At 35.8% G+C, this 12,760-nt stretch overlaps 1 protein-coding gene across 2 annotated transcripts; it reads right to left on the bottom strand.

Moving 5' to 3' along the window:
- Window positions 1-945: 945 nt before the first annotated feature.
- On the bottom strand, window positions 946-9,045 carry LOC129311256 (histidine kinase 4). Of its 2 annotated transcripts, none has more exons than XM_054953412.1 (12): window positions 8,168-9,045; window positions 7,096-7,495; window positions 6,738-6,971; window positions 6,484-6,653; window positions 5,731-5,949; window positions 5,179-5,365; window positions 5,032-5,083; window positions 4,693-4,922; window positions 4,355-4,453; window positions 3,368-4,083; window positions 2,297-2,800; window positions 946-1,550 (listed from the first exon to the last, which is right to left on the bottom strand). In XM_054953412.1, exons 2-12 carry the CDS (start codon window positions 7,438-7,440, stop codon window positions 1,292-1,294), a joined length of 3,015 nt encoding a protein of 1,004 aa, XP_054809387.1. In that variant the 5' UTR covers window positions 7,441-7,495; window positions 8,168-9,045; the 3' UTR covers window positions 946-1,291. The 2 variants fall into 2 exon arrangements, with proteins under 2 accessions (XP_054809387.1, XP_054809389.1); XM_054953414.1 differs by lacking the exon at window positions 8,168-9,045 and adding an exon at window positions 7,673-8,111.
- Between the last annotated feature and the right edge of the window lie 3,715 nt (window positions 9,046-12,760).

Raw genomic sequence — 12,760 nt, forward strand, 5'->3', positions numbered from 1 at the left:
TTTGAAATGCAATTGAACATTGCAAGAGAAAATTGGAAAACCGCATGACACCCATGAACGCGTGTTATTTTTTATGGCCCAAATTGTTACTTGACTTGGACGCCGAACCTGATCGAATTAGGTTACCATTGCCTCTCTTATTAATTTATTTAATAATGACTTGTATTAAATTCGTTGACTTGTATTATTCTCATATTCCTCTTTTCCTCATGGTATAAATTCATTGACAAAAGTAGTATTAAGAAAGCCCTTGAAATGTCCATCCAAACTGTGGAGGGAGGGAATCCTTGGTCAAGACTCAAGATATCCGATCAACAAATTAAATTAAAAGAGTGACCATTTAGCAGACACTTATCTCACTTTCTGACCAACTCCAGGATTCTTCCTTACCTCAGCGTGGCAGTGAAAGGAAAAAAGAAAAATATTATTAAATTTTTTAAAAACCAATTTTCCCCATCCTTTTTAGAGGTTAATGGGGTCAAAGATTCAGCGTCAAAAAGACTACAGGACTTGAGCGCAAACCAAATAAAGAAACTGTGTTTAGATGTCCTAATCAACCCAAGCCCAACCAGTATGCAACAACGTTCATGACTTGTGATACCATCATGTTTCTCTACTTCATTGAATGCACTTGACGGAGCTAAGAGTGGATCAAAGAGTATGGGAGCAAATCACAATGTTTGTAATTTATAAAATAGAGTTTGTCCAAAAGTCGAATCCCTAATCTTTGCCTGCCCACTCTTACCACCGGAACTAACTATTTCACGTCTATATTTATATCAATGACCCGCCATCAGCATGCGTCAAGATATGTATATCAACTTGATCTCAATTCTCAGTCCCCGCAAAAGATGCACGCATAGGCACCACCATTTCATCGGATCGTAGTGATATAAATATTGCAACAGACAATTCTACAAATCCAAGAACCCATCTGGCCAAAACTAATGAAAAACCCCTTGTAAAAAGAGAAGTATATATAGTGATGCACAAGAAGTATATGGAATTTACATCATGCCCCTCATGCCCTCCTGAAAAACTGTACACAAGCGGGGAACATGCAGGGCTATGAGGTATACATTTACTCCAATTCTAATCATGTCCCACTTATGCTGGTTAGAAATCATCACTCGCTTCGTAGTAAGCACGCTGGTTCGCCAAGTGTCATGATCTGCATTGAAGCACAGCTAGCAGGCAAATTGTGGAAAATGCTGGCGGCCAACTCAACTCTTGGTATGTCTTCAACTTGTTTTCTCGTTTTTGCTCAGTTCAACTTAGAAATGGCTGGCTGTCATAACTCTGAGATAGGCTTGGACTTGAAGAACTTTGCAACTGCTTGGTAGAGATTCTCTTCCTCAAAGGGCTTCGAGACATATCCATCCATACCACATTTCAAACACTCATCGTAGGTAGCATGGATAACATCAGCCGTCATGGCTAATATTGGCAAATGCCACTCATCTTTTGAGGCATTTCCTTCGTTAGATCCACCATTCGCCTGCTCATTCGCCTTGCTCTCCATCAGCCGGATTCGTCGTGTTGCTTCAAACCTGCAAACCTCATAATATTTAGATAATGTAACCATGTTCATGCATATCTAACAGAAGCTTTCAAGAAATGAGCTGCAGCAAGTTACAAAAGCACTGTATTACTAATCATAAGGATTGATTGGAGGAAATATCAACTTATTACAATTAATGTACATAAACCATTAGGAAGCTTGACAGCTTGACTTTATGGTATAACTTAATTGTCTCTCCAAATTCCAATATCACTTTTTACGGCTTATCTACCCTATCAAAGTTCAACTGGGATACCTAATTTCCATGATTTAGCCATTTTATTATTAATATAATGAAGCCTAAATTGTGGGGATCCGTTTTAGTGAAAACTTCACCACACAATTTATTCTTTCAAGACTAGGGTTGATTGTATTTTGCAATATAAGATGTTCAGGCCAGAATTGAAAAACCTACCTCCAGCTTTCTGATATAGGTATAGCGTAATCCTACTCAAGATATCTTGTCAAAAGCTTAATTAAATCCTATAATAAGAGAATATGAATACTGGACTACATATTCTCAATTGCCACTTCAGAACAGATTCTCTAAGGATTAATGCTTCAACATAAAGGTAAAAAATCACAGAGTACTTGTTTGTTATAATATAGCCATGTTTAAAATCATAGAGCTACCAATTTCAAATAGTAACTTACTATAAAAACGCAAACAGAAACTGCAAGCATTGGCCCAAAAAAAAAAAAAAACCATTAAATGAAAGCATCCATAATCCGTACCCATCCATTTCTGGCATTTGGATGTCCATGAAGCAGGCATCAAAACTGTGAGGCAATTGAAGCATTTCAAGTGCTGCTTTGCCACTTTCGACACACTTCACGTCAGCTCCAAACTTTTTTAATGCGCCTGCAGCAACCCTCCGGTTCACCACATTGTCATCAACCACCAAAATTTTCTTTCCACAAAAAAGGCCTCGGAGGAAAGTGGAACCATAAGGCATGTCTTTTCCTTGCTGTCTCTTCTTCCCCACACCAAGAACCTGCTGAAGACAAGCAGCTACCATACTAGCTCTCAGAGGTTTCATGATCACAGTATCAGCAAAACCAGCAGCCTTAGCTTTATCAAACTCGGCATTACTAATGTTGGTTGCAAGAAGGATCAATTTGGGCAACTTAATTGTATGTCCGTTCTGTTTCCAGTCTAGTTGCCAAACATTGAAGTTTCCATCTTCTCCAGATATCCACGAGTCCTTCTCAACCAAAATTATGTCTGGCTGGAACATTCTGCCATATTCAATTAGATTAACTCAGTGAATGAACAAAATTGCAAGACCCAATCGAGAACTAATCTGATTGCATGGCTCCTTCAACTGGTATACTTCAAATTATTGAAATATTAGACATTATTCCTCAATAGCCATTTCTATCGTGTGAAACAACATTTGACAACCATTATTTAAAATAACAAAATCATAGTAGATATAGGTGTCCCAAAGAAGAAAAAGAACTCGCAGGATTTGTTTTCAAATAGATGTCTGTCCCAGAACATAACCCAAAACCAATAAGGAGAACCAAAACAACGATTATCAAATTAAAGTTTGGTTTCTTGAGCAGTAAAACTTGCAAAACCACCAGAAGAGAGAGAAGAAATCATAGGCTCACTTAATATTTTAGGAACACATGACCAACCCACATAAGCTTTGTTTATGCATAAATAAAGAAATCTGGCAGAAACTAGTGCGGTATAAAACCAGATAAATGTTTTCAAACAAGAAATAGGGTCCTCAGTTTCATGGGGGTTGAAAACCCAACCTAAAAAATAGTTTGAAGGAAAGGAAAATGTAAACTTACCCAGACGTTAATGAACCATTTTTCCCACATAAAGCAACAGCCTTGTTAATGTTACTAGCAACTTTAACTAGTATCCCAAGCCTCTTCAGATGGTACTGAGTCACAGCAGCTCTAACAGGTTTTCCATCAACCACTATGGCTGTCAGTCCTCTAAAACTAGAAGGTAGATCTTCCGCATTATGTCTCTTCACGTCACTGGTTGAATTTTTCTTATATGTACCAAAAACTGCAGTGAAGGAAAATGTGCTCCCAACCTGGGGTCGGCTTATGAAGTTTATTTGACCTCCCATTAATTCAACCAAACACTTGCTGATGCTTAATCCAATACCAGTCCCACCATAGTTTCGAGAGGTTGAGCTGTCTGCCTGCACAAAAGGCATGAAAATCCTATCCTGGGCAGAAAAAGGAATCCCAATGCCAGTATCCTCTACACAGACCATCAAAGTGACTTGCTCAGAGACTTGAATAGCGGTCATCTTTTTACTTGATGCATCAAAGCAAAATTCTTCGTCAGCAATTAGACGCTCAAAATTATCCCAACAGTTCCTTTCATCAGCTGCTTCACATCCACTGAGAGTTTTGAACTGATAACCACCAGCCATACGCACAACATCATCTGATCCTCCATTTAGGTATGTCTCAGATTTTCCATTCATTGTAGCATTCATATTTTCAGCAAGATGAACCTTTACAAATATGTGCCCTCGATCAGTGAACTGCAAAATTCTTAGGTTAGGTTAGATTTATTATCAAGAAGTGCCTTGAAATTTGCAAACACAGTAATGGCTGCATAGATAGAGAGAGAGAGAGAGAGAGAGTTTAAACACAGTTGCAGGACTATTGCAAGAGTGTGGAGGGTTGCTTTGTTAATGGTTTGAGCTAAGGTTTTAGATAGTTTCAAAGATATTTCCTCCACACAGCTTCAAATAAGTAAATATAAATTTAAATGCAGAGTGTCAGACAAATGAACTTCAAAAACTGGCTTACTTTGACAGAGTTGCCAACTAGATTGGTTATTATTTGTCGGAATCTCCCTGGATCTCCCATAACAATGTCTGGAACTTTATCAGAAACAAAGACTGCCAACTTTATTTCCCCAATCAAAAATATAAGGTTGGAGAATTGAAGATTGGGCATGCATCAGGAACGACAGCATACAGTGACATCAGACACAGAAAGATGAACAAAGAAGCAAAAACAATGTAAGATTGTAAGTTGACTGAAGAAAAAGGAAATATAATAATAAAATTATGCAACTTGGACAATGAAAAATATGATCTTCAAGCCACCACACTAATCACTAAGTCAGCAACAATATGACATACCTCTAAACCTTTGTGTCTAGACTTCTCAGAGAATAAAGAAAGGACATCATCAAGTATGGAACGCAGGTCAAATGGAACTGCTTCTAGCTCTAACTTGCGAGCTTCAATTTTAGCTCGGTCAAGCACCTCATTTATTAAAGCTATCAGTGCTTTTCCGCATGCTTGAGCAGTCTGAGCATAATCTCGTTGAGTTGAACTCAATTCCGTATCTAGAAGCAAAGCAAGCATTCCTACACAAGATTACAAAGTTTAAAAAGTACACCACTAATGAGAAAGTGCAGGTAATAGAACTGCAGGCTACTTTATAATATAGAGAGATAAGAGAACTCTTGAAGTCACCTAGGATGCCATTCATTGGCGTTCTAATTTCATGAGAAACAGTTGCTAAAAACTGAAATTAAAAAAAAAAAAAGTCAGATATTGAAACCACAAAATAATCCTTGGAAATCATTATGAACCATGCTAATGAAATGCCAGGAATACTACCTGGGATTTGGCGACATCAGCAGCTTCCGCTCGAACTTTTAGTTCCTGCATTTCATGGAAATCATCCTCGACTTTGACAATATGAATTGCAGCACCATATAAAATGTATCCCACTAATAAACCAATCACAAAGAATAAAAATGCAGTGGTAAGCGCTGTCCAAGATGTTGGTGCCTTCTGATGATACCTGTTCAACAATACAATGATAAGCATATGCTGATTGTAAAAAAAAGGGGGCGGGACACAATCTTTGGTCCTTATAATTTTATCCAATTTTGTTTTTAGTCCCTATAATTTTTTTCCCAATGTATTCAGTCCTTATAGTTTCAGAAAGATTATGTGACCTTTGTTGTCCAGGTCCCTATAGTTTCCTTTTTTCAGTGGTTTTAGTTTCTATAGGGACTGAAAACATTGGAAAAAAAAACCTACAGGTACTAAAAGCAAAACCCAATAAAAATATAAAGACCAAAGATTATGTTATCCCAAAAAAAAAAATAAATAAATAAAGACACTTAAAATTACAAAAGATTATCTAAGGACAGATACACCTACCTACATATCATCTGATGTTTCCTGTAAGGATCTCCAAAATCAAGCTTACTTTTATGTACAAGAGACGTGTCACCTTCTTCATACTGGTTGCCATACATGATTAGTGGGTTAGTGGAGTTTGTGATATCATACACATGCACCAAAATTGCTTGGTTACCAGCAAGCTGCCCAAGTAAATTCTCCACAAGGGATTCAACATCAAAGGACCCTCCAACATATCTGCTCGAAATTAAAAATTCATCTATAGATTATGTCATCATAAGCTTACAGTAAACAGAAAGCTAACTCATAAACCAAGGCTAATGCACTATGATTATGTATCTGCTATCAATCGAATTTTGTAGACATTGGTATGGGAAATTGCAATGAGAGTAGCAACATAATTTAGTGGGTTATAGAAGTTACAATACTTCTCACAGGTTTTGTTCGTAAGTAGAATTCCAAGTGATACGATGGCTATAGTTGTTATAGTGTGTTTTAGCAAGTACTGACACTTGACATCATATAATTATCAAACATATTGCATGTGAACAATACTGATAACCCATCCCTATGTTGACCCTTACACCTAGACAAGGTGACAGAGGAACTATGCAATGTTAATGGTAGCAACATAGGGTTTTAACCAGCCATATAACACTAACCTGCTTGCATACGCATCATTACATCAATGGCAGAGTTTATTTGCTGGCTCATTTTATTTGTGTCTCTGAAAAAACCCAAACACATATGCATAGTGATATGATGACTTACCCTGCAGTTGCCTCTATACGTTCTTTCATAGTTGGCTCCGGGGAGAGCTTGGACTTGTAAACAGGGAACGTCAACACCACACCAAGATGATGAGAACCCAACAGCCTGAATGGGCTAGTCAGTACAGCTTTCCCAGTGGCCCTAGCCCTCAAAATGTTCTCTCGGTCCTCCTGCAACATGCCAAATCAGTTTTCAAAGGGTATAGAACACAAAATCAGGAGATATATCGACACCTAAAGGATGTTGTAGTTTACCTCCCCTGACATCATATCAAGAGACTTAAGATAGGAGATAGTTTCTTGGGCAAATATCACAGGTGCATACTCATCTCGAACTAGGGAAGGCTCTCTTTCCATAGTCTTTATCACCCATCCGTGTTGCCTCTCAAAGTTTTCTCTTTCAGAGTCAACTACCGCTTGTGCATAGGCCACCCCATTCAGTAATGGCCGCTCAAATGCTGTTCTGGCAGTATACTCTGCAAAGGTTTCCTGATATTTTTTTGGCAATGAGAAGTAAGCAACAATAGGAAACATAAAATAATCAAGTACCTTCAACCATGAACAGATTTGTGCCTTAAATTAATCGCTTCTTTATTCTAGATCAAGCACAGACCTGATCGATTGCAGATGGGTTTCTGTAGTAGTGAAAGGTTGAAACCAGAATAGCCAGGGCATGGACATGGTTAACACTAACACTAAATTGATCTTGCAACATCCTAGCCCTTTGCTCACAGAGGCTACCCAGAACCTCTCTCCTCCTAACTTTATTATCAGCATCCATACCATTGTAGATAGACCCGCTGAATAGCATCATCAGCATGATCCACAGCAGCAGAAACTTTGGGAGCCAAGCTCTTTTAGCCTGAATGAAAGTGTATTTTCTTTTACTCCCCGTTTGCTCATGGAACCTCAAAGCCACAGGGTGATGCTGGTGCTGGCTCTGCATCTTGATACCCATCAGCTACAGACCTTCGATGCTTAGTGTACTTCTTCCCCTCTTGTCCTCTTCATCTCTACGGTTAAAGAAGGACCAACAAAACCAGTGAGTGCTTTTATAGGAGCAAAGTTTTCATAATACTGGAAAAATCTCATACACTTTTCTCTGATGGTTTTTTTTTTTTGGGGGGGGGGGTTACGGACCAGAACGCAAAGTAAAGCATCATTACAGCATTGAAGTGCGTGATTCAAACCTAACAAAGGAGAAGCACAAGCACACCAAGCATGATGGAGGATTTCCACAAATTATTCTGACTCTCTGTTTCTCACCCTTTCCTATGAAGCTAAGCACATTTCAATATTGGCAAAGAAAGTAAAGAAAGACATCTCAGAGGAGAGACCCCAATTTAAAAGAAAGAAATTCTCAAAGCTCAGAGAGACAAGCATGGGTCTCAAAAGATGGAAAACAGCTCAGTTTTCAAAGAGCCACCTATACCCAGATATTGGCTTGTTGTTAGACTTTATGAGTGTAAAGGGTCAATTAAAATACTAGGGAGAACACTAATCATGCTGTGCAAGCGTGAAAATGGCCTTGGTTGGCTCAAATACAAAGAACAACCACGTTCACCCTCTTTCTTCCATATAATAATCAAAACCATAGATTGGCCTCAAAAACACACACCCCAGCCAAGCACTCACTCAAGCCACAAACAGAGAGAGAGAGACGTTGAGAGAAACAATGTTTTTACCTGTAAAGAAAAGAGGAGGTGAGGGTACAATGAACAATATGAACCAGTTTGGTTCGTCCTGATCTGAGGCTCCCTCGCTGTACAAGCAGAATTTTTTATGCGCTTTTATGCTATGCTTTCCTGTTTCCTGCTTTATTTTAAGCTGATAAGGAAACTAAATCGAATTTTTAGGATTTTATGTGATACGCTCTCGTCTCCCTCCTACACAAAACCAGTATAGCAGCGGCCTACTCTTCCTCTCTCTCTCTCTCTCTCTCACAAATGCGTCAAACTCTCTCTCCTTTGACGTCTCGTCCCCCCTCTCTCTCTGCGGCGCCTTCTTTGCAATATACTAATGCATTCACACCAACACTGCCTCCGCTTAGAAATCAGCCATTTTCAGAGCTCAAATTCAACTTGGAAACTCCCAAGATTCAAAGAAACGGGTTCAAAAATAAGCAAAACATACTGTGTCTCTTTCTTTATTATTATTATTTTTTTCACTGACTGCTCAAGACTAAAAAAAGATCCATCTTTCTTTAGTTTCTCACTTTTTTTATGAATCTGCCAAATTTCCCACTAGTATGCAAACTGAATCATTTTTCTCACCTGGGTCTTTCTCACACTCTTGCTTCCCTTGAACTCTCTCTCTCTCTCTCTCTCTAAGTTCAAGAATCAGAAGATTGGAGCAGAGTAGAGGAGGGGGGAGGGGAGGAGGAAATTGAAAAACTGAAAATCGCTATCACAATCTCTCCGATAATGACAGGGCGACAAGGCGCGGATCTTATTCCCGCATGAGTTACCAAAAGAGCCATTTTTATTGCTGGAATTCCATTAATATCCTCGGCTCGAGCGATAATCAATTCGTCGCCAGTTTTAATTAACAAGTAATAACTCCAACGATAGTAAGATTAGTTGGCATGTCCTTGCTTTTGTTGTGCCTCTTATTTAGAGTTTTAATTAGTGCCACGTGAAGGCGTTCTGTAATACTAGTACTGTTCAAACAGTTATTTTATTTTTTTGCCAATTAATTAGTTATATTAGTTAACTACCCTTATTAGACCAAATTAACTCACGTTCTGTGACAAAAAATTGGATTGACTCCTAGAAACTTTAAGAAAAAAAAAAGTGAAATAGACTCCAACTTGGGTGGAAAAATAAAGAGAGGATTATAATTATAAATAGGTTCTTAATAAAAATTATTTTTAATATCCAATTTGCATATCAATTTCTGGCATTAACATGCCATCCTCTTATATTCACATGTAAAAATAAATAATTTTCTTATTTCGGGACCTATTTAGGATTCTTTCAGTCATTGATTGAACTCACGTTAATCTTTATTTATTAAAATTAATGTTGCGGGAGTTATTAATTGCTTCAGCCAAGAAGAAAACTATAAACTGCGCTCCAGGTGCATCAAAAGTATTGAATGTTCAAGATAATCCGCACTTGCATTCGGTATTCATAGAGTAATTTTGTTCTTTACCATTCATTTAAAATTAATTTTTTAATTTTTTAATATTATATTTATTAAAATAAAATTTATAAAAAATATAAAATTTTTTAATAAATCTGTTGATTACATCTGCTTGATGCAGATTTAATCAAAACAGTTCAACTTAATATTAAAAAATTTTACTCCCTCCATTCAAAAATATAAAATATTTTTAATCGAATCTCATCACCAATAAAGTAGTTACTTACTTCTCAACTAACCCTATCTTTTCATATTTACTCCTACTAAACACCCTACAATAAATATAAAGTCATTAAGGGCACTTTTGAAAAAAAAACAATAATTACACTTCAAAAGACTAAAAATATGTTACATTTTTAACATCTAACTCTTCAAAAAATGCCTTATATTTTTTAAATAAAGAAAGTATAATTTTATAATTTGAATATAGATAAACTCTGGATAGTTCAAATATAATTTGCATAACCTAATTTAGTACTAAAAAATTATAAATTTTACAAATAAATCATTTAAATGTATTTTAAATAGTTCAGATTTAATATTAAAATTTTTTATATTCTTATTTTACTAAATATAATATTAAAAATATTTAAAAAAATTAATTTAAATAAACGGAAGATATCGTTTTAGGCCAAAATGAAGGGCCAAGGGCAGTAATGAACATAGAATGCGGACGCAGATAATACACACAATGTAAAAAGGAACTATGAAATTAAATAGCTTTTATTGCATCGAAATAAAATATTTTACTAAAATATCTCTACGTTAATAATTGTACTATTATTTCACATACTCTCTCTTCTCGCAGTAAAATAATAATCAATGAGAATAAAATTATAAAACAGTAATTAACAATTTTTGAGAATTCTACTGTGAGAATTTTTCTGTCAAAACCGTGAGCAGTATTTTGAAACTTTACAACACAACTTGAAAAGTTATATTATTCTCTCATCACCTGCCGTAACAATATTAGAGAAGATTTTGGAAAAATTACATGTTGCGGTCGAGTTTATTAATATTTTTTAAAAAATGAATTATACTAGTAATGTACTAGAGTTTTAACAGAAATAATAGAAAAGAAAAATATTGCTATAAAAAATAAAAATATATATTAGCATGGAGCGGCCCGTGAACATGCTTTCGATGGGGCACGCTGGTGTACTTGCTCGTCAAATTCCAGGTCAACTTTCTAAGGTTAACCAGTGCTTCATTAGTTCCCAAACCCCACCAAAAAAAAGCAAAAGGCTTTTTGTTTAATGCAAGTTAAATCAATGTTTGTTATCCAAATTTGCATTCTTTCTGTTTAAATCAGCGTTTTACCAATTATAGATCTCTAATGAATAGTTTTTTCCCTTGAGCGTAGTAAGTCCTCTTGCATCACTTCGCTGCAGTCAATCGATTACTTTATATAATCATGGAATTATCAACGTGGACTTGATCAAGCAATACTTTCTTTCTTTCTTTCTTTCTTTTTCTTTTTATTCCATTCGTGTTCTAAAAAGTCTGAAAATATTGTCACATCTCATTTAAATCAATTCAAACTCTTGCTGAGTGAGATAGTTATTATCGACAACAACATCTCAGGTGTGTTTGAAATATTTATTTAATATAATTATACATTTTAAGACTTGAATTCAAGATTATGGACAGACTCAGAGTGAGAAATGTGGGAGGCAAAATTTTAAATAAGGTGAAATATGGGGGCAAGAATCAACTTTAATGATTTTTATAAAAAATTAAATAATTTCTAAAGAAATGTGAAAATTATAGGGGGTAAAGCACCCTTACATGCCTCTTTAGATCCGTCCCTACTTGAAATCTTAAGATAAATGAGCTTAACTTTTTTAATCAGTTGAACCAAATTCTCTCAGTTTATCGAACAATATTTTTCTTTCAATTTTTCCCATTCCCTGAATTATTCATATTTTAAAAATTTTGATCATAATTAGGTTCTTGACTGTTCTACCCTGACATCACCATTCTCATGAGGGCAGATTTAAGTTGGATTTTTGTTTTGTTAACCCTATGAAATCAAATTTCCAAGAGTATCCGCACTTGACAGTGACGGGATTAGTGGCAACGCTTGATTTAATGGCGAATTAGGTATACATAAAACAAATATAATTAACTAGAAAAAGTAATTATTTGTCCGCAATGATGTGCCTTGCATGTGGGTCTAATTAAATCAGTAATATTTAATTTGCTTTTAATTTATAACATATCCATTAGTTCAACCCATGTGGCTCCCTTACTAACTAATTCAGTTCATATTACTGATCCCAACTCACGGAAACAAGTTCTCATTAAAATAATCGAAATATCATTTATTATTGCCTAAAGTTATCACCAAGCAGGCTTCGAATTCATGTTTTCTTCTGACTGCTCGGGTTCTCAAGAAGAGTAAGTGCAGATTAACTTAATTTTTATCTTTTTGGCCAACAAATTAACTTAATTTTCATAAAGATGCATGGAGCTCATAACATGACCGACCATAACAAATTTAATTAATTGAGACGATCAAAATCTTCGGCTGACGTGGCAAAGAAAAAGGAAATAAACGTGGATCGTCCCGAGACCCGAGAGAAGAGAAAGGAAATGCCTGTATTCAATGGATGGAATCTAATCTCGTGGAGGGGAGGTGGGGAAAATGTTGCTTCAAAAAAGCTGGGGATTGATTCATAATGTGCGTGCAGATATATTTTCTTTAATTTAATTAATATGAGAAAATCGCTGATTTAAGAAGGAGAGATACAAGTAAGTAAGAGTGTAAATAGATTATGCTAAGCTTTGAGTAAACAGATTTGGGTACGTATGTATTACAGGCCTCTTGAACCTACATACAAGCTTTTTTCTCAGCTTAAGCTTGAGTTTATGATAGGTCTATTTTAAGCTAAAGCCTGTTTAAAAACTTAACTACTTCATACGTAAACATTTAAAAAAGCTTCTTTAATTTAAACTTTATAATCTTTAATAAACTTCGAAATTATAAAGCCTACATATTTCAAATTTTAAATAGATTTAAGCCTTAAAATCTATTTTAAATACAATATAATATATACTTAATCCGGCTTCTGGCCTTAGATATAATAACTTTTGAACCGGTTATAAACTTGACTAATTTACAAGCAAGCCGG

The sequence above is a fragment of the Prosopis cineraria genome, unplaced genomic scaffold (genome assembly GCF_029017545.1).
Source record: "Prosopis cineraria cultivar Desert tree isolate PC_DT_omini unplaced genomic scaffold, ASM2901754v1 PC5, whole genome shotgun sequence".
NCBI lineage: Eukaryota > Viridiplantae > Streptophyta > Magnoliopsida > Fabales > Fabaceae > Prosopis > Prosopis cineraria.